The sequence below is a fragment of the Pteropus vampyrus genome, unplaced genomic scaffold (assembly GCF_000151845.1).
Source record: "Pteropus vampyrus isolate Shadow unplaced genomic scaffold, Pvam_2.0 Scaffold19, whole genome shotgun sequence".
NCBI classification, from domain to species: domain Eukaryota; kingdom Metazoa; phylum Chordata; class Mammalia; order Chiroptera; family Pteropodidae; genus Pteropus; species Pteropus vampyrus.
In genome coordinates this window covers 7,838,211-7,860,797 of record NW_011888800.1, presented here as the reverse complement: position 1 = coordinate 7,860,797, position 22,587 = coordinate 7,838,211, and the positions used below count along the sequence as shown (strand labels likewise).

Here is a 22,587-nt window from a genome sequence, read left to right as displayed (position 1 = left end):
GGCATAAACAGAAACTGCTTTTGGAAAATTGGGACATATGACCACTGTATCTCTGACAAACTACTCAAGGTATGATAAAATAACATGTGAGGGTGTACTCAAGAAATCTTGAATAAGAGTTTGGTGTTAAAACTAGAGTAACTGGATTCCAGCTAAAAAAAAAAAGATGAAGGGTAATAAGCCACAGAACAAAATAGAGTCAAATGGTGGTCATCAGGGTACTCTAGTGTAGATGAATGATGCTTGCTGCACTAAAAATACACCTGGGTATATGGCTTGGGGATCTTTCTCAAGAGGCTGAGGAACTTAGGTAAAATTCTGCCTACAGTGGGAGATGGAAACAACATAGAATTGTAAAGAAAATACAGGATCTGAAAAATAAAAAACAAAAAACCCAAGAATAGCAATGTCTGGATTTAGGTTACAAAATGAGGTATCTTAGATCAGAGAAATATTTCAAAGTTGTGGTTTTCAACTTGTGTGCCATGCCATACTTTGCAATGTAAATTCCAAATCCTTATCAAGTGTGATGCCAAACCCTGGTTCCAACTGGGTAGGTATACCTAGTGTTACTAAATATTTGCTAAATGAAAGGCGAGGCTGGGTAGACATAGTATAGAGCAAGTACAATGTGGTGCAATTAAGAGAGAGGGAGAATATCAAAGCAGCACCAAATATATGATGTTACTGAACTTTGCTTTTAAGAATATAGACTAGTCATGATACTTAAACAGTAACATGACACTGAAAAGTGACCAGGTAAACAGTGCAGTGGCTGCGGCTGCTTTTATAGATATTCTTAAGACAGAGTTATGTTGTAGTGATCATACTGTAATTATTTTTCCCAGCTTTATTGAAATAACTGGTATATAACATTGTCTAAGTTTAAGATGTACAGTGTGTTGATCTGATACATATATACTGCAAAATGATTGCCACCATAAAGTATTAACTATAATCACTATGCTGTACATTAGATCTCCAGAAGTTATTCATCTTATAGTTGGAAGTCTGTACTCTTTGACTGATATTTCCTTTTTCCCCCGACCCCAATCATACTGTAATTATTGCTTACTTATTTAATGTTCTTTTGTATTTAAATAACTTAAAAGTATGCCATTGGAATTCTAAATTTGAAAATGTATCCAAATATAAAGCTGAAATCCTGTTGGTTTTGTATTCTCTCCCAAATTATACATATATTTCTGTTGCTCTCTCAAATTCAATTCAACTTTATTTGGTATCTAATATCATGATGTGCTTTTTGCTGGAAAAGGATGGCAAAAGTCTTAGGAGATTGCAATTTAGAGGAGAAAAACACATACATAGTAAACATAAAGCATTTTATAATAAGACAGGACAAGGACAGTGTTGTGGGAGAACAAAGAAGGGGAATGTTAATGATGACTATATAGAGAAGAGTTCTGTGACATCACTCTGAAGGAAAAGGGACTTGAGCAGGGCCTTCAGGGACTTTGAGTAGGCAAAAATGGGGCATGAGTTCGCTGCACAGATGGTACATAGGTTGTCTATATATGATTAAATTGTATGTACTCAAAGATATCCTTCCCTTTTTAGTAAATAGCTTTCTTTAAAAATTTTTCTTTTTAAACCAAACACTGATCTATTTGTTCATCAGTTCTTGAGGCTGCATTCAAAGAAAGAATCCTAATTATATGAGAGGAGGTAGCAACAACCCTGCTTTTAACATAATGACCTTATGCAACCAAACATAAAAATCAGCGTCAACTTCCCACTCTATTGTCATTTTAACTTAATTAAGGAAGCAGATTTTTTTCCAATAGGTAACCCTTTTCAAAGTCAATATCCAGATTCATTCTTATCTCTTATCACCCCAACATAGCTTCATGTTCCAAGTACATAATTTCCTTAGACCTTAGTATACATTTGCTTCTATAATCTGGCTCATGCTGTTTTTAGTGGCTTAAAAAAAATTTTTTTTAACAACAGCACACTTTGAACAGTCCAATAAATAAAGTACTCGGGTTGAAGAGAGTAGGGAGCAGCTTACAGCCTACCTTTAAGCCCCCTCCTCTCCCTGCACTGAGCCTCCATGGAATCCTCAGGGCTCTGTGAATGACAGTTTATAATAACCACTTCTCTGGGCTTCTTAACTGCCAGTTATTGCCCAGTTCTTCTATCAAAACCTTGCTCTGTCAAAAAAGTCTAGAAATAAATGTTATATTCTTTTATCTAAAATATTAAGTATTTGTAGAATTCCTGTCCTTCCCTAGGGACTTGTTTGGACACTTATTAAACAATAATATACCAATAAATTATCCACTCTTTTCCTATTAGTGATGATTGGAAATGACAATGAAAAATATTAAGTTACAGAAGCTAGGTCACTTAAATATTATTTAGTGTTAATACTTAGATAACAGCAGTTACACTCAAATTGCAGCAAGATTGATTTGTGTAAAATAAGTGAAGGAACTTATAACTAAACATTTTAAATGAGGTGAGACAGCCTGGGTTTTACTCCCCTAAAAATATTTAAGATGGATAAATGTTCACCTTCACAGAGGATGAGATAAATCCTCAAAGAAATACATTTTAGAGGTTCCTTTTAGTACCACAAGTCTCTACTTGGTTTTTCATAAACCTTTATTCAGAGGCTTACTACCTCTCCTAGTCCGGGAAAGAGTATTAATTTCTCTTTCCTATTTTATTTCTCCCATACTAAATATATGAAACCTGGTAGTTTGTCATCCACAAGTCTAGTTTTTTTGGCCATATAGGTCAAAATCTCAGACAGGTTGTAAAAATCATGGTGGCAGAAGCAGAAGCAACCTTGTCCAGGTATTCAAGTAGTGGATTAATCACGATTATATTAGAACGAAACTTTTTGTTCACCCATTATAGGGAATCATGACTATTAGAGACTATGACAGCCCTAGAACACATATTTAAATGGCATTAGGAAGGGAAATTATGACTCCATCAAGTTCTCCTTGATGGGTAGATCTCACTTTTCCTCTGGCATCAGGTCTACTATAATTGACCTCTCTCAGCCGTTGATCAAGACCTCCCAGGATTCAGAGAATGGCCTAAGAGTTCATTGCTGTAGGTCACCAAATGCCCTTCCACAGTTGCAGCCAGTTGGTTTACTGCAAGCACTGATTCTTTACCGAGAACGTTGGCAAATTCACTCTGGGCATTAGCCCATTCCCAAAGGACAATTAGCCTGTTCAGGTATGCTTCTGATTGGCTAGTTTCCAAATTAGCGGCCTACTCTTGGCCATTTCTGCAGAAACTGTTTTGGCTAACAAATGGTAATTGTGCCTCATTTGCTGAGGAGGTGGCTGCTTGGGAAAAGTCCCATTTTCATCAGGCTTAGGTGAAGAGGCAAGGGGTCACTTCATAGACATGCTCAGAGACATCCCTGCATCCTTGGACAAGCTGCTAGAAGTGCTGTCTCTGTTGAAAACTTGCAAATGGGCTGCAAAAAAAAAAAAAGTGAACATATTGCCAAGTGGTCATCCATGTCATGAGAAAGCATCAAAATTAGCAACATAAAATAGGTCAAAAACAAGTCTGTTGCTTCTTAGCTAGACACAGAAGATATCATAAACATCATAAATTTCCTTGCTTTGATGTCACAAGACTAGATTTTCTGTTTCGCAATCCAGATCAAATTTTCACTAAAGGTAAAAAATTGTTAACAGTAAGAAAAAACAGTTCCAAAAAACAAAACAGTCAACACTTTAATGATAACTCTTTTCTTTCCAGAGTTCCTTCTGGAAGATTCTTTATCAAATATCTACCTAATTATTTTGTCATCAGAAATAGGCAAGATACCAAACTGGGACCCCGTGAGAGAAAACGTAGGCATTTGAACCTGCAACCAGCTTTTCTTCAAAGCCTACATGTCCAGAGCACGATCTGGAGAAAACACACAGGACAACACTTGAGCTTGTACTGTAACGTTACTGTGTCTCAGGAACACTGTGTTTGCTATAGGCTGAATTGTGTCCCCTCATCCCCAAATTCACATGTTGAAGCTCTAACCCCCAGTTGATGGTATCTGGAGATGGGGCCTATGGGAGGTGATTAGGTTTAGATGAGTTCATGAGGGGCCATGGCAGGATTGGTATCGTTACAAGAAAAGAACAGAGAGTCGGCTCTCTCTATTCTATGAATATACAATAAGGAGGTGGCAGTCTATAATCCAGGAAGGGGATCCTCACCAGACACCTAGATTTTGGACTTCCCAGACTCTAGAACTGTGAGAAATAGATGTGTGTTGTTTAAGACACTGGTCTACGGTATTTTGTTATGGCAGCCAGAGCTGACTAAGATAATGTTAAATGAAGCTTGGTTTCCTGGTTGCTTAAGAGGCAGACTTGGGGGAGAGGGGTGGGAAGAAGGATTTCAAAAATTAACAACAGATTTTGCCAACAAAGTTACTGCTTTAAGAGTTTTACTGGTGTGGGGGCAGGCAGACAGTAAGAGTGCTGGGTTTGTCAGAATCTGCCTCATCATTGAAATCTGAGAACTGCAGCTGTGAGCTGAATAAGGATCCTCTTAGACTTCAGGTTCTGTCTCTCTGAACCTGAAATAAAAAGCTGTCGCTCTGAATGAGTGAATGTATACAGCTTGTTTTAAACCTTTAGACCACACCTATACCATATGCTAGTGTGAAATCACCCGTGAAACACTCATTCCAGAAACAACCTCTAATGGAGGCTCATTGACAATACAGTGACTGGATCTGTGTTGTCCCTATCAAACTGACAGAGGGTATGAAACCTTAAGCCCCTATTAGTCATCTCAAGTCCAAGTGACTAGGATTATCATTAAAATGGAGTTCAGCTCAGAATTTCAGGGGGACTTCCCCTAAACATACACATTTGCATGCATCTGCTATGCAGCCCTGATCTTTCCAATACCTGAAAATGGAGTCTGTTCCAAGGGGTCCTCAAAGTTCTGTCTTGGAAGCCATATTGCTGACATTCTGGATAACTTGCTTGTTGGGCTCCTCAGCTCACTTCTGAGCCATGTGCTGTCTTATGCTGAGATCCTGTGGGTGCTCTCAGACTGTGGCTTCTTTTCCTTTGAAGGCATCCAGATCTGGTGGGCTCTGGTTCTGGCATCTGATCTGAACAGCACTATTTCTCATATTTTCAGGATCCAGAGAGGTATGTGCAGAAAAATTGATCTATAGTCTTGTAAAAGGCCATATGTGGGGACCTACCACTAACTATACTGGTATCAAGCAGCACTGAGAATTTGCAAGTTGGCCCACACTGGTATTCAGGTGCTTTTGTGTCATTTACTTTGCCTCAGTATATGTCATTATGATGCTGGATTGTTCAGGTTGTGCTCAATATACTAAAACTTCATAAGGAATGTAGCCTTCTTCATTGTGCAATTGCCCTTCCTGTCTAAGAATAAAGTTGGGATCCTTCGCTAAGCTAAAGGCCTTACAATGTTACAGAAAAACTCCTGATGTTCTGGGGTAGTTTTTGTTGTCTACTCTGAGATCTCTCAGTACAGCAGTATAAGGCCAGAGCTTTGGTAGTTACAAGGAGCTCTCTCACAGCTTTGCAGTGAAAGTGGGGATTTCTTCTCAGTCTGATTTGTTAGTGAGTTGGTGGAGTTACTATCCAAGCTATTAGGGACTTAGACCACATGGCTTTAACTATATCTTTCAGTTATGTGAATTACCAATTAAGCCAGCTTTGTCTGGGTGGCCTTAGAAGCTTAGGATGCCTTTCAAAGATGGGGGATGATCTGGAAGTGAGGGTCACGTTGGGAACATCAGGTACTTGTGCACAGCCACACTTCCTTGCCAAGTCCATAGCACTTCCTCTATGACTGGCCCCGTTGTATGGCCCATCTCTAGTAGTCTGGTGACTCAACAGGTAAGGAAAAAAACTTGGGACATAGTACTGCTCTCATCTTTTCGGTATGTAATAACTATGGTGATCTGCTAGTGAAGCAGCTTAGGAGAGGGGAAATTTGTGACTTATATTTTCCAATTGCATAGTCCCTCGATCCCCTAGCCTACCTACATTTTGAGGTTTAGGCATTCACCAAATCTGTACCATGCTCAGGCTGCATGCTCAATTGCACATTGTGTAATAGCGATAGAACATGGTGCTTAATAAGAGTCAACATATCCAGGTAAAAGTTCTGGTTACCAGCTACAACAAGTAAAGATACTGGTCACTAGCTGTGACTTTGAGCAAGTGACTTTTTAAACTTCAATTTCCTCATCTGAAGTTGGGGATAATATGATGTGCTTCTTAGATGTCTTGTGAAGACTAATTAAAAGGAAATAACATGTAAAACATCTAGGAAAGCATCTGATACTCAGGCAATCTATACGTTGACTTTAAAGTAATATTAGTGTAGAAATGAAAAAGATTACATTACTTTTTTAACAAAGTTTATTTCTGAAGCACACATAATTTTAATTAATTTTTGTGGAAATTTACTTCATTCAACCCAAATAAATATAGAAACAAATAATTCTCTGTAAAAAATATTTTTATCTCACCTTAGTTGCTTCATTGATGATTTGGAAGTTGGTACTGTCTTTGCCTACTGTGACTGAGTCTAGTAATGCCTGATAGGTGGACTTCTTGGAGAGTTGCTGTTTCTGACGCCTAGATATGGAGTATACAGATTTCAGAGAATTATTTGTGACTGTCAGCATCCAACAGACTATATTACGAGTCATTAAAATTTACTATATGATGGTAAGTAAATTGTGAAGACAGTTTTAGTACTCCAATAAGGTACTAACAGGAGTACTTTGTTATTAGAGTGCTAATAAAATGAGTACTAATAAGAAAAATACTAATAAAATTGTTCAACATAATATTGCTCAAAGTATTTTCTGCCTTTTTTGAGAAAGTGGGGCAGTTTTCATAGATGACATTTATTAGCTTGTTAATTTCATTCCCTCTTTCTACAACATGTACGCTTTAATAGAAACTCAATAAATTCTAGTGGAAATCTAATATAATCTAGTGGTTTAACAAGATGACTGGAAGTTCACTATAGAATTCCCTCTACTGTACTTGTTCATAATTAAAATGATATGATTTTCTTCCTCTAGAGTAGTGTAAATAAATTAGAAAGTTGTAGTATATGATACAATTTTTGGTGATTTCAATTTCAGGGTTAGATAAGTCTCTGGGGAAACAGGCAATCTTACACAGTGATGGAAGTACAACACAATACAATCCCTAGGGAGAGATATCTGGTAATAGTTAAAATTTCAAATACATTTACTCTTTGACCTGGTAATCCCACTTTTGGAAATTCATCCTATAAATACTTGCGTATACAGGAAATGACATATATAGTTTTTCATTGTGGCAGTGCCATTATAGCAAAATATTGAAAACAACCCAAAAGTCTAGCAATATAGGAGAAACTGAATATAGCACATCTACCTAATTAAATACTATATAGCTGTAAAAAGAGAGGATAATCTCCATATATTCATAATGAGCTCTTCAGAATAAACTATAAAGCAGAAAAAAAAGAAGCACCTACTTTATACAGAAAGCTACTTGGTATAAGATAGGTGATAGAAGAATATGTGTAGTCACAAAAAGAAATATGGGAAGGATTAATAAGAAATTAACAAATCTGGTTGCAAGGACAAGATGTGGAATGGCACAGGAATAGAAATAATACTTTTCAATGTACATCTTTTTATTTTATTTAATTTCTGAACCATGTAAATGTGTTATCTATTCAAAGACATACAATTTTAACATTAGTTTAAAAACAATTTGGCTTAATTTACTGAAAAGTTTAAATAACAGTAATAAGTGTATAAAGGCGAATGTCTCCTGTCTGATCAATTCCTTAATCACTGAAATTTCCTAATCGACTCTTTTCTTAGAAAGCCTATCTGTTCTCAAAAATTTATTAAACATTAGTTTTGAAATAATGTCAGAAATGTTTCAATCTAGGTAATACATTTCCATTCCTTACCCGTAGAAAGCAATGTTGCTGCAGTCTTTGAAAATGTCTTTATCCACAGCTTCATCTTCAACACTAAATAAACAGACATTTTAAGAAAGTTATTTCACATAGGGTTTGTGAATCCAATTTTTATACCTTTTCTAACTATGGTATGAACATGGGAAGTAAAGCTCTGCAATGCAAAATTGTGTCATGGCCACAACATAACACAATAAAATGTGTGAACAAGATCTTTTTGTAAATCATTCAAGGTAAACAACAAAACAAAACAAGTTCTGGGATTACTCTGTAAGCAATAGAAAAAGAGCACTACCACTTACGAGGAAGGATATTCACAAAATAATGAGTGAAAGCTATGACTGCCACAATAAAATCTGAAGGAACAAAAACCCCAAATCAAACAAACAAAACCCATCCACTTATTTATTCAACAAAATATTTTCAAATATTCTTATTTGGTGCTGAGCTCTGAGGAAGATATGGACTGTGTCCAAGATTTCTGAGAGAGTCTAACCAACAATCACAAATCAACCTGACACATGCTTTAACAGAGGTATGTGCAAAGTACTAGAATAAGAATAGAAACAGGTATAGAAGAAAAATCAGCTTTTTAAATAGATGCTGACAATCTTTGGCGATCATCCTAACTTTCCAAGATATCAGTGATTTTTAAGACCAAATTTCCAGAACAGCTGTTTCTGGAATAGAACATGAATAAGGTGTATGTATATTGCCACCTGAGATTATGTATTTAACATGTGCCAATTAAAACAACTACAGGGTGTAAGAAAAAAGACACATTGGCTTTCATGCAAAAGTATGGCTGAATGCAGCTGTAGTTAGCATGCCCATGATTATGTAGGCTATGACTGAACACCAAATTAAAAAGATGATGAAAACAAGATCAGACAGATACATTTGGCCATACTAAAATTCTTCATTGACTCACTCTTTGTCACTGTTTCTTTAATCAAGTGTGCACAGCTTAGAGAAATTTGCAGTTTCCTTTTTTCCAGCTTTGAAGAAAGAGCTCCAGAATGATAATGGGAAGATGATAATGGGAAGAGGTGGGTATAGCTGAATTCGGTAAGTAACATGCTTGAAATTCATGTTAGGAGTTCTGAGCATACATAACTTTTTCAGTTTCGTTAACCATCCTGAAAGTATTTTATGAGGGTCTAACTATTAATATCAACTAATCCCTGGGGAGCTGAGGAAAAAAAGATTAAGTGCGCAGACATAAAACATGCAAATAAGAAGTGCAATCAACCAATAAAACCTTCGAAGCCAGAACCTGCAGAATCACCGAGCCTTTACCTGATTTCCTCTTTCCCATCTGTTTCCATGGCTTCCCAGTCTCTTAGCAGGCTCCCACCTCTCAGGCCAAGGGCCCGGCGATCTTTTCAAACCGCGAACAGGCTTCTAAATTGCCACTAGCATTTCACCACCCTCAAGTTTCTGGGAAACATGAGTTCCCTTCAGGTCCTTAAAGAGTGATAAATCCGCTCTTGTTTCTGGGATATCCAGGCCCAAACGAGGGTTTCTACAGGGGTTTATTTGGCATATTTTTCTTGGTAATAAGTGTCTGATGAGGAACTGCTTATTAAGAACCGAAAAGTCTTGAGAGTTGAGGGGGTCTGTACGCAAAGAGCCCTAGAGGATTAAAATTCAAGAGCATGAGAATCAGGAAGTACCGAGACGGCCTGCCTGATTGGAGCGAAGCTTTCGCAGATCTCAGCGACGGTGACGCCACATATTTGAAAACTGACCCACTTTCTTCCCGTTTTCAGCTTTGAGTAGGATGTGCCGGTCGGATCTTTGTTGGCGGTTTATGTTCTCCGGCTAAACTCTATAGTAGCATCATACTTTTGAGGGTGTTTGAAGGGTCTTTTTAAAGAGGCTAGGAACGGCTTATACTGCACCACCACCAAATTCCAGTCTTTGCTTAAATACCTCCGGAAACGGAGAACTCACTACTAGATCGCCAAACCGGCAGCCAGACTACGGCTTTCCCAGATTTCTGGCCCCGAGGCCAACAGGAGGAGGAGCGAGCCAAATATTGCACGGTGCGCTAGGTTGGCCCCAAACTCTTTTTAAGGGCTGGGAGAAAGAAGAGCCGACCGAGGCGGAGGTGGCTTTTGGCGATCATCCTGACTCTCCAAGGTGACCAGGTTACCAAGAGACAACGCCTGCGCAGTTATCTCCAAAGCCTCATACCAAGCAGTGACGGCTGCCAGAGGGAGGGGCCGCTGAGTCGAAAAAACAAATGAGCCTCGCGAGGTTTCGAGGACCCGGATGATCCGGCCCCTCAGAGCAAAGCCGGAAGAGGGCGGGACGAACCGGAAGAAGGTGAAATGCTCTCGGTAGGTACTCCATGGTTGTGAAGATGGCGGTGGCTGCGTGGCTTCAGGTGCTGCCTGTTATTCTTCTTCTGGGGGCTCGGCCGTCCCCATTGTGGCTTTTCGGTGTTGGACCAGCTCCCGTCGCTGCTGCCGATAGATCCAAGTGGCACATTCCAATATCGTCGGTGAGTGTTCCCAAGCAACTGAGCCCGGAGGAGTAAGGGGTGGGGCTACGGCGGCCCAAGGGGTCCATGAAGGTTCCGCAAAAGTCCGCTTCCAAGGGGTGGAATCGTCGTGACCGTCTGTGTCGCTGCTTAACAGGGACCCACCTCCATGGAGAGAGTCGTGAATTTCTGTGGGTAGATTAACAGGAATGTCAGGGCAACTTCAAGAGCGGAGAGGAATGGTGGGGCGGCTTCTTAGCAAAGTCAGAGAACTTTCACTGCTTGACTTGAGACTTGTAAACTTGATGTATAGGTGGAGAGCGGTTTCTTTTTCAGCTGAAGTTTCACAGAATCCAGTGACCCCGAGTTGGACAAGAGGGATATGTAAATAGGCGTCTTTCTTTCTCCTTGCATTTTTTTTTTTTTGTGTGGTTACTGGATAATTCTCCTTAGAATGATTTCGTTTGAACTTTGAAGTGGTTATTCTGAAGCTTTGTTGTGTGATTAGGAAGCCTAGGCATTTAAAACTGTATTTTAATACGAGAATGCCTAAAATGGAATAAATAGTATTCTAAAATCTGACATAGTAAGGCTAGTCTATCTTTTGAACAACTAAGTAGATAGGTTTATCCTTTTTGCCTCCTCCCTCCCTCCCCTTTTAAACCTCATTTGAATAAGAGCTATAGTCCTGTGAGCAGACAAAGTCAGATGCAGGCAGGAAATGTCCAAAAGCATTAGTCCTATTAAAACAACGGTGGCCTTTTTGTTTTATTCTGCTCTGCTCACTGGTTGTACTTTCCAAATATTATTTGAGTTTTACATGGCAAGCATTATAGCTTTTGTTCATTTGGTGAAGATCTTCAGGTTCTCAACTTTAGGTACTTGTTACTAAAATGAGTTAAATATGGCTATCTGCTCATAGAATAGTTTATTTGAAGAAATGATTGGTTATTCTGGACAATGGTTAGAGTAAGGGAAGAACTAATTAAGGAGTACCTCCCATGAAGATTTAAGTTGAGACTTCTAGCAGTCTTCCTTCTAGAGTCCTTACCTCAAGGCCTATGGGGGCAAAAAAAATCATGTCTGTACCAAGTTTCAAAATTCTGCAGTTTGGATGTGGTTAATTTTTACTAAAAGGAAGGATATTGATGCCTTTTTTTTGTTTAGAAAACTAATGAGCTTTTTATAATTTAGGTTTTTATACCATTTATATTCTGCCTTGGGAATTAAAGTGATCTGATGCTAATTATCTTTCCTTTGTCTTTGCAGGGGAAAAATTATTTTAGTTTTGGAAAGATCCTCTTCAAAAATACTACTATCTTCCTGAAATGTGAGTTTTTGCATTTCATGAAGTTTTTGTTTGAGTTTTTGAGTGATCTTTAAACCTTTACTTATTTTCTACCCCTGATGACTTCCTCACAAAATAAGTCAAATAAGTCCTGAAATTGAATAGCCCAGCGTTATAAACATATGCAGTATACCTAAGGTCCTTTCACCCAAAAATCTTCAGAGTACTTACTTGTGTGAACTTTATTTTCTTCTCTTGTTTTTCTAGTGTTACTGTATACAGTTGACCCTTGAACAGTAAGGGAATTAGGAGCACTGACTCCCTGCACAATCAAATCCATGTATAACTTTGACTCCTCCAAAACTTAAGTTATGGCTCAGTATCTGGGAGATTGGTTCCAGAACTCCCCATAGACACCAAAGTCCTTGGATGCTCAAGTCCCCTCTATTAAATGGTATAGATCAGTGCATACAGTTGGCCCTCTGCATTTGTGAACTCCTAACTGCTGATAGAAAACAGTACAGGTATTGAAAAAAAATCCATGTATAGGCTGATCCATGCCATTCAACCATGTTATTCAAGCGTCAGCTGTATAGTTAGACAAGTTATGTCTGCGTGGTGTTTTAATCTGTTCTGAGTTACAGAGGTACTACTGACTTTGCTTTCGTGTGCCTGATAGATGTTTACTGAACACATGACGTAGGTTCGTAGGTTCGTCAGATCATTGGCTCTGAGTGAATAAGTTCAGTAAATCTTGTTTACAAAAGGAGTATTTTACCACTTGGATCCTTGCAAGAGGAAACTCAAAGATATAAGGAAATTGAGATTATGTGGAACAAAACTAGTTTGTCCAGTGGAAAAACCACTGTATCTGAATCCAGAATATCCCATGGTGTGTTAAAGAAAAGCTTTCTTTTATTTCTGCAACTGGCTTTACTTTAGAGAACAAATTATCATGGACAGCTCCATTTCAAGATCAGGAATAAAAAGCCTCATCAATCATGTGTGCTTCTGCGCATCTCTCTCTGAAAGTGCAAAGGTGGGAGTCATGTTGGATGATTTTCTTTTAATCATTTAATAAGTAGTTATTAAAAATTTGCTGTGTGCTAGGCACTGTTTTAGACAGCAGAGAAGTTTAAAAGGCCCCCTTCTCTTACTAGGTTTATAGTATACATGGGGAGAAGGAGGCAGGTAAAAGAATTTCTATGAAGAATATACTGTGTCCATGAAAATATAATCCCCTGACTATGACTTCATTTTACTCTGACACACTGGTCTTTCTTGTGAGGCTAGTTTATTAGATAAGAGTAACTTTTAGGGATAGCAGTGTTTGTCTTTCAGAATAGTCTGACAGCCTGTATGTTATTCTTTCCTTTTATTCAGTACAGTCTTTTCTAACTTGTGTTTTGATCTAATGTTGTTTCGCCAAGTTACACAAGCTGCATATTTTGAAGTGTCTACATTTCATTGTTTTTGGAGGATTTGTGACTCCTTAAAATTTATATTATCTTTCACTTCTGTGCTTTCTAATATTTACCTTATCTTTGATTTTCTACTTCTGTGGTGTTATGTTATATAGTTTTCTATGAAATTGGCAGTACTATTTTCACTATCTCTTAAAGCCATCCATTCAGAGTTTTAAAGGGTGTCTTTCAGTATAAATAGTATTTTTACAGCCAAGTTTCCCTGCAAATCTCCTGTTTGGGAGAACTTCTTACTAGCTTTTATTTAATCCCATCTCTGTATGGTTCTTCTGAGCAATTCATAGCAATGTTGCAAAATCCTTTATATCATTTTCATAAATTCTTATTTAATCAGATTTTTGTGAATTTAATTGAGCTTCGTAAAAGTGTGTCCCAGATGCAGTTATGTTTATCTTTGTCATGTTTGCATAAAGTATCTCTAGTATTAATTTTCCTTTCAACAGCTAGAATCAAAGATAAACTGAAATACTGACCTCCCCCAGGTGAGACAGTTCATCAGTCATACAGTCAGATTTATGCTTCTGAGTCTTCAGACTAATGCCTTGGTCCACTAGAATACTGTGTTCCAAACTATTTTTAATGAGTTGTAGGAGACTTTTTTGATTTCATGAGATTCCTTGAGGCCTCTCTTAAGGTAGGTTTTGAAAAGAACCTAATACTCTTATTTTTGCTTTTGCTGTTTCTATCTTCCCCAGCCACGTTTGCTTTTTGTTCAGTTATTTCTATCCAATCTTAATATCTTTCAAGGTTTAAGACATGAATTTTTTCCTCAGTGGAACTATTTTGAATATTGCTTTGTGACATGCCTAATGTTTTTCCTTATCTCTCCAAAGAGAATGTAGTCTTTTTAAGGGTCTTAGTAATTTGTTCCCTCCTATTCTTATCTTTGGCCTAACACAGTGCCGTGTAGCATTGTATACTTAAGTGCTCTGCTGAATAAATATTTGAAGATAATAGAAGACTGGTCTTGTACTTAGGCTGCTTTATCATTTCCAGGTTTTTTTCCCAACAGAGAACCGCAAATGGAGGTTTTAAAGCATAAACAGTTCCAAAGGTTAAAAACCACTTAACTTCTGTTTCTTTCTGTGGATAACAATACTTAATTTTATCTAGATTTGTTCTTTTTACATATATTATTTCATTACCTTCTGTTAGGAGAAGATATAGTCTTTGAGTATCTCATTTTAGCAGAAAATAAATGGGATGTGGGTTCACAGTTTAGGAAAAATGCTTTGTTTGAGAAGCATCTTTTATTCACAAAGATTCTTGTTTTATAGTTGATGGAGAACCTTGTGACATATCTTTGAATATAACCTGGTATCTGAAAAGTGCTGATTGTTACAATGAAATATACAACTTCAAGGTAAGGAACATAAAATTACAGACTTTCCTTGGACGTTAGAGATCATCAAGTCCCAACCTGATAAAGGAAGGCGTGTTATGTATCTGTGGCGAAGAGCTGAAAATAGAATCCATGCTTCCTAATTTGTAGACCTCCTGTACCAGCAATTCTCAAACTTTCTGGTCTCAGAACTCTGTTACATTCTTAAATGTTATACAGACTCCAAAAAACTTTTGTTCATGTGGGTTATATCTTAGAAATTAAAACTGAGAAAATACAGAAATATTTATTAATTGTAAAATAACAATAATAAACTCATTGCATATTAATATAAAAAAATTTTAATGAAAAATAACTTTTTTAGAAAAGAACAGAAGAGTGGTATTTTGTATTTTTGCAAATCTATTTAATGTCAGGTATAGTACAAGACAGCTGTAATCTTATATCTCCTTTACGCAGTTAGTTGCAATATGGAATCCGAAACTACATCAGTGAACTTTTTTTACTGTTGTATTAAAAAGAAATTGGTGTGTCTTGACACTTTGAATGGTCTTTAACCCATGTATGATTTTGTAACATCATTCATTAGTCATTTAGAAAATACTGGTTGGTTGAATTATATAAATTTTCCACATATTAACTTATTTTACAATTAACTCAACAATAAGTTTGTTAATATCACTCTTCAGTCTCATCAGACTTTGTGTTAGAAGCTGTTAAACTCATAGTGAGGCAGATACAAATTTTCCAAAATTCCAGTTTTTGTTTGAAAGCTCAAATTTTATTATTGACAATGAATACTGTCAGTTGTCTTCCTTGAAGTGACAGACCCCATTGCTCATTTTCAAGAAAATATCTCCCAAATAAGCAAGTCTGAATAACTAGTTTGTCAGTCATTCTTTCAAGTAAATGAAAAAAGTGTACAATTTGGCTTGTAAGTCAACATAGTTGCAAAGTGCTTTATCTTGAGACAATCATTTATAGTATTTTGCATATTTCCCATATTTCATAGAATATTAAAAAGGCACATACTCAAAGGTCAAGATTTAATAACTTTAATAATTTTTACTACTTCATTAAGGATATTCTTACTTAAAACTGACAGTTTTTTTTTTAAACTGCCAGTTTGTCACTGTGAAGAGTACGGTGACTACTAGTTCAGTTAGGTGTTCCTGATAAGGGGCAATAGTTTTACCTATCATTATTTTTGCATTATCAGTACAAGGAAAATAACACATGATGATGATGATGATGATGATGATAGTTTTGACTTCTTAGATCTCATGAAAGGGTCCACAGACCACACTTTCAAAACTGTAGTGTACTGTACTGGAGCACTGAAGATTATGGCTCCAAGATGGATTTTCAGGCCTTTTCTATTCTTTTTTCCATCCTTATTTACCTCATTTTTTAAAATTTTCATTACATATTCCCTACTATTCTTGAGGTTTCTTTTCAAAGATAAAAGTGTGCCATTCAGTTGATTTTTTAAACCTTAGAGCGTTTTGAATTTCAGCCTAGTATTAGGATTTAAATTATCTTTTTTATGGTGTTGGTAATCTTTTTCTGCATTTGCTATACAACATTGGGTAGGATTGATAGGAGGAGAACTAAAGGACTGAAAAATTAAGAAAGAAATGATAATAACACCAGAATATGGTTTGAAATGTTGTTCGGTGATCTTTTTCTCTTAATTGATCACCAGTTGGGTTTACAATTAAAAACATCTTATATTTGAGACTTGTGATAAAACTGGTCAAGGGTTTAGATTCAGCTTTCGTAGGTAGTACAAGTTAAGAACGTAAAAATTATTTTGGGTTGCCACAGGACAAAATTATGGAAATGACAAGCAGATAGAGATGTGAAATTGGAGCTTAGAAAAAAGACGGCAAGGTTAGGTTTGTAGGTATCAGAGAAAAATACACAGAACTGATTGATGAAGCCACAAAAAATGATTTTTTTCAGAGTATTAATAGTGGGCTGTGAATGGCTACAACAATTTTGTGCTCTATCTTAGCTTATGAACACAAGTATATCTTTTCATTGGTGGTGTTAGTTGAGTCAAGTAACTCTTGTAAATATGTTTTCTTGTGACAAAACCCTCTAGAGTCGGACAGTTTCCCAATCTTGTGAGAATTTTTAGAGGAACTATTCTTTTCGAGCCATAGACTAGAATTCTATACTTTAGGGTTTAATGCTGGGGTACTATCATATAGAGTCTTTATCTAGTCCTAGGTTTTAAATTAGTAAACCCCAAACTATATTTGTATTATAGGCTGTCTATTTGTTCTAAATATCTTACTTGTGAAAGTTAAATACTTTGTATTTTCTCTACTTTTCCAGGCAGAAGAAGTGGAGACATATTTGGAAAATCTTAAGGAAAAAAAAGCCTTGTCTGGGAAATACCAAACATCATCAAAATTGTTTCAGAACTGCAGTGAACTCTTTAAGACACAGGTAAGGTTTGATAGTAGTTGGAGGGAAATAGAAGAGGTAAAAAATGTAATGCTTGTATTTTTGGTGTTATCAACTTCCTATTCCCCAATTCTTTCTTCTGACAGAAATAAGTTAGAAGCATGTTCTGATAGGTGCATAGCCAACCACTTAATATTCATCTCATCAAAGATAGGATGTGCTTTTTTGGGGTATAAAAAGTAAATCCCCCCAATTTTTAAATTGTAAATATACATAATATTTACCATTTTAACTGTATTTAAGTGTGTCATTCAGTGACATTAAGTACATTCCCATTGTTGTACAACTGTCACCGCTAGCCATCTCTAGAACTGTTTGATCGTCTCGTAGTGACACTTCATAATCATTAAAGAGTAACACCCCCTCCTACACACACATGTCCCTGGTAAAAACTGTTCTTTCTTGTCTCCGTGAATTTGAGTATTCTAGATAGCTCATACAAGTAGAATCATACAATATTTGTTTGGCTTCTTTCACTTAGCAAAATGTTTTCAAGGTTCATCCATATAGCATGTGTCAGAATTTCATTCATTTTTAAGGCTGAATAATACTCCATCGTTTTGCTTGTCTATTCATCCATTGATGAACATTCGAAACCCCCCATTTTAATTCTCTTGCCATATAATTGCTTTGGTTGTATTTTTAGTTCCCAGCAGGGTTTTATTCACTTGTTTGTGGTTAAATGGAAATCTTTCGTCTGTCAATGTTATAATGTGTTTTGCTTTAACCATTTCTGTGGATTTTGAGCTACACTTTATTTTTACATATCTTTAATTTTAGTTTTATATTTCTTTCATAGAGCTTTTCTGGGGATTTTGTACATCGATTGCCTCTTTTAGGAGAAAAACAGGAGGTAATTCTTTTCCTTGTTAAATATTTCTGAGACTAAAGTAAAAATTTGAATTAATTTTCTTTTCTTTTTTTTAATGTTTAAAGGCTAAGGAGAATGGAACAAATCTTACCTTTACTGGAGAAAAAATTGTAAGTGTAGTTGGGAATTTGGGGCATTGAACACATATTTTAGTTTTCTTATGTTCATGTATTTTGCATTATCCTGGTGTGCCAGAATTTAAAAAGAAACTTAAGAATGGAAGCTATACACCAAATGTTAATAATGGCTGTCCCTGAATGATATATATTATTGAGTTACTTTTATTTTCTTCTTTGTGTTTTCTGTATTTTCCATATTTGCTACAATCATTCTATATTTTTGTAATTATCACACCATAAATATGTTCACTGGAAAATGAAAAGCCAAGGTGAGAGGTAGAAGCTTTTATTTGAAATCTAGAACATTGCAATTCTCAGAAGCACTGATTCACGCAAAAATCCAAATAGTGTTCTGATTAGGAGGTGATGGCAAGGGATATTTATGAGAAAGGGAAGGGGGGAAATTAATGTGAATAGAAGGAAGGAATTTCTACTGATGTTAATAAATCAAGAAAGGAATTTCTATAGGTGCAAATAAGCTAAGTTATTCTCTAGCTATTACATGATGGTGCTAATTCTAAAGAATGTTGTTAATTTTCAGTCTGGTAGTTTAGCTGTCTGCTTTTCTGTTAGCTTTGCAAACAGTTGTTTAGAATACAGTGTTGTTTTGGCCCATTCCTGAGATTTGAGGAGTAAGATGTGCAAGGCAATTCCTCTGGGGTGATGGCTCCAAATCCATTTTGAAGTGGCTCCAGTTTTGTTATTTTTCACTAATATTACTTGTAAATAGGAAGAAACTTTTAAGAAAGAGCCTTAAATTCCATCTAAAATTATTTCGTGATAGAATATAACTAAGAGATTTTGGAAAATTGAAATTAAGTTGAAGACTATAAATATGCCTTAAATTTTCATAGTTCACGCTGTAATTCACAATAATTAAAACTTTGCCCATTAAAAATATAGAGAAAATAAGCCATGTTGGATCATGGTTTTTACAAAACTGATTGAAGTTTTTAATTTTACAACAACTTTATTAAGACAATATACATATCTCAAAATTTACCCTTTTAAAACAATCAGTGGTTTTTAGTATATTTACCAGTTGCTGCAACCACCAACTGTTATCTAATTCCAGAACATCTTCATCACCCCAAAAAGTAATGGCGTAGCCATTAGCAGTCATTTCTCATTCTATCCTTTCCCTAGCCCTGAGCAGCCACTTTTCTTTCTTTCCCTGTGGATTTGCCTGTTCTGTTCATTTCATGTAAATGGAATTATATAATTTGTGGCCTAATTTTTGGCTTCTTCCACATTTTAAAACTCTATCTTTACTTCCTTCTTGTGCAGAGCCTTAAGATCAGCCAGAGGTGAGTGATTAGGGCCTTCTCAGGTCACTCTGGGGGCACGTGCACAGTCTCACACATACATGTACGGCCCTGGATGTACTTGTGGCCTTCTAGATTTCCTGGAATATTTAAGAGCTTGTCAAAACCCCTATGGACACCTCATTTCCAATTTTTCCTTTTAAGTTTTTGGCCAGCCTCTTGATAGCCCCACCTAGTAACATCACCTCGGGCAGCTATGATCTTTCACAATTGCTGAGTGTTTTTGAGAGTTCCATGAGTACAGTGTCTTTCCCATTGAATGAGTTCTGAGTCAGGTCATATAAAAGATAAGCCCTTGGGAATGGAGCTTTTCAGCACCTGCCAGATAGCCGTGGCGATTGGGCTTTAAGGGACCTCCTAGCTTGTTTTTTCCAGTGACTGCCAAACTGCTGTTTCTCACCCTGTTATATTTGGGAGTACTTTGTTTTCAAGGAGCTTGGAAGGGAGGCATGGGATTAGGGTGAATAAAAACACCACGAGCTTGCTCTCCTTGCTGAGATTCAGCACATTTTCTTGAGGAAACACTTGTAGGATTGTTGTAAGTGTTTAGGTAATTTCTGGAGTTCCAAAAAAGTTAATTTTGATAGTTTTTACCCATATTCTTGTTGCTTTTATGGTTAAATGTATTTTCAGAGGTCCTTATTTTGCCTTTACTCTCCCTATCCCAACTATAGTTGTACAGAATTTTAACCTGAAAATGAGTTAGGTTTGGCAGACTTCATTTATTTTATTTTATTTTTAAAAAACAGAGCATTCATAGTTTTTTCTTATTGCTAATTTGTATAGATTTACTATAACAAATGAGAAAATATACATAAATGAAAAGAAAATCATCTATATTACTACCACACACTTAGACTACAAACATATTTCTCTTCTAGTCTTGTCTTTGTGACTATATTTAAAAATGGGAAGCTTACAATATGTATTATATTGCAACGTTTTTTGTTTAGCAATATAACATGGACATCTTTCCAGTTTAGTAAATATCATTACTAAATGCCTGCATAGTATTTTATTGTATGAATATACTGCAATTTGTTAACAAATTCTCTATTATTGGACATTCATGTTTCATTATCTTGCAATTTTAAGCAGTGCTTTAGTAAACATTTTTGTAGATATATTTGTTTTTAGCTCTTTAGTTTCTGGTTTCAAAACAATTTCATGTTGTGAACATTTTGCTTGTATAAATTAAAAGTAAAAATCTTTTGTAATTTCATTTTGTAGCAGTTTTGTGTCATTATACAGAACATGTGCATATTAACCCAAATGAGATATTTTATGTACTGCCATGTAGTTTTTTTCTTTCCACTTAAATTAGTACATTGAGCACTACTTCACCTTTTTTATGGCTAGGTACTGTTTCATTTTACCATGATTTTTATAATTAACTCCCAGTCGATGTGCATTGGATTGTTTCCAGATTTTTGCTATTATAGTTAGGTCACATTCATAATGTCTAGTTATATCTTTGTGCACATTTATAATATTTTCTTTAGCCTAAATTTCTAGAAGTGAAAATGCACAATTTTTAAGTTCTATTTTTATGTTTTGCCAAAGTGCTTTGGAGAAAAGTTGTAGCAATTTATGGTCCCAAGAAAGTAAGATTGGATTTCCCTCTTTTCTCACAGACAGTGCCTATTCTAATTTAAAGCATTTTATACAATCTGTCAGATTAAATTGTTGTAAATTTTTTTTTTAAAAAATTGTTGTCTATGGCCATGCCACCCTGAACAAGCCCGATCCTGTCTGATCTCGGAAGCTAAGCAGGGTCGGGCCTGGTTAGTACTTGGATGGGAGACCACATAGGAAGACCAGGTGCTGTAGGTGTAAAAATAAAAAATAAGGGACGTACACTGACAAGGTCCTTGCAATCTATGAGGTCAACCAAGGGTCACCTTGCCTAAAAAAAAAAAATTTGTTGAAGCTGAACATTTATATGCATATTGGCTGTTTGTAATTATGCTTTATTTAGTGGTCTTCTGGCATAGCCTACTTTTCACTTCTATTCAAGGCTTGAGCCCTGTTCCTAGTGATTAAAGATGACTGAAAGATGACCTTGTGGAATATCAATAGTAATACTTAGAAATGTTTAGTCAGATTATAGTCAAAGAAGTCAAAGAATTATCGGTACCTTTGACGATTCTTTCTAAAAATTGGTTTTAAGGGAATACTTTATAATCCTATTTAAAAGATACTCACAAATTCAGTATCTCTACGCCTTTTTATAAGAGCTCGGATGAAACATGTTTTTTTAGAGGAAAGGTCCTCTCCTTGTCCCTTTCCCTAAGAAAAGATTTCTGGTTTGATTTAAACAATTATGAAATATATTTACCATTGTAGAGTTTTAAAATTAATAGTTTTCTTTTTTAGAGTAGTTTGAGTTTCACAACAAAACTAAGCAAAAAGCAGAGTTCCCACATACCCCTACACAAATGCACACTCAGACTCCCCCACTGTCGATAGTGCGTTATATTTGTAAATTGATGAACCAACATTGACACACCATTATCAACCAAAGTCCATGGTTTACATAAGGGTTAGTTCTTTGTGTTGTACATTGTTTGGGTTTTAATAAATGCACGATGACAGATATACACAATTACAATATACAGAATAGTTTCATTGCCCTAAATATCTCCTGTGCTCCACCTATTCATCCCTCCCTCCCCCCAAGCCTCTGGCAATCACTGATTTTTTTTTTTTTAACGCTCTCCATAGTTTTGCATTTTCAAGAATATCATATTATGGAATCATCATATACTTTTCAGATTGACTTCTTTCCCTTAGTGATATGTATTTAAGGTTTTTCCATGCCTTCTTGTGGCATGATAGCTCATTTCTTTTTTGTGTCAAGTAAATTTTCCATTGTCTGGAAGTACTGCGGTTTATCTCTTCACCTATTGAAGGACACTTACTAAAGGAGCTAATAATAATACCTATCTGATAGGGTTACTGTGAGGATTAAATAATAAATGTTACATGCTTAACAGCGGCATGTGTATGATATTTTTCCAGGGTCAAAATAGCTATAATTCCAGAGCCAAATGTAAACTGTCAAATCTTGGACAATGAGAATTAATCAATCCCTTTTGAAATTAGAGAGTTTTGAGATACATAAAATTAATAGCAGCACAGCTTATTACACCAAAGTTTTATTGGTTAATGAATAAGTAAGTTCAAGAAATGTTCAGTTAGTATGG

At 36.1% G+C, this 22,587-nt stretch overlaps 2 protein-coding genes and 1 non-coding gene across 11 annotated transcripts in view; 2 read left to right on the top strand and 1 right to left on the bottom strand.

Annotated features, from left to right (window-relative positions):
* GANC (glucosidase alpha, neutral C) overlaps positions 1–9,992 on the bottom strand; it is a 66,428-nt gene extending 56,436 nt beyond the window's left edge. Inside the window, exons 1-3 of the mRNA XM_023527708.1 lie at positions 9,289–9,992; positions 7,981–8,043; positions 6,527–6,635 (exon numbers count right to left, since the gene is read on the bottom strand). Of these exons, the coding sequence (XP_023383476.1) occupies positions 6,527–6,635; positions 7,981–8,043; positions 9,289–9,317 (201 nt within the window). The 5' untranslated portion in view covers positions 9,318–9,992. The remainder of the gene's footprint in view (positions 1–6,526; positions 6,636–7,980; positions 8,044–9,288) is intronic.
* Positions 9,993–10,243: 251 nt separating this feature from the next.
* The window catches only part of TMEM87A (transmembrane protein 87A), a 35,990-nt gene continuing 23,646 nt past the window's right edge, over positions 10,244–22,587 (top strand). For 8 of the 9 annotated variants that reach the window (XR_002779150.1, XR_002779148.1, XR_002779149.1 and 5 more), the window contains exons 1-6: positions 10,294–10,498; positions 11,747–11,807; positions 14,527–14,612; positions 16,935–17,048; positions 17,866–17,919; positions 18,003–18,047. Coding sequence is in view for 5 of the 9 variants with exons in the window: in XM_011354973.2 (XP_011353275.1) it covers positions 10,346–10,498; positions 11,747–11,807; positions 14,527–14,612; positions 16,935–17,048; positions 17,866–17,919; positions 18,003–18,047 (513 nt within the window). In the remaining 4 variants the exon portion in view is untranslated. Of the gene's footprint in view, positions 10,499–11,746; positions 11,808–14,526; positions 14,613–16,934; positions 17,049–17,865; positions 17,920–18,002; positions 18,048–22,587 lie in introns of all 9 variants that reach the window. The other variant, XM_023527782.1, reaches the window with a different exon arrangement.
* On the top strand, positions 21,096–21,214 carry LOC111736345. Its single transcript, XR_002779167.1, has one exon. It is a non-coding gene; the product is annotated as a 5S ribosomal RNA (ribosomal RNA).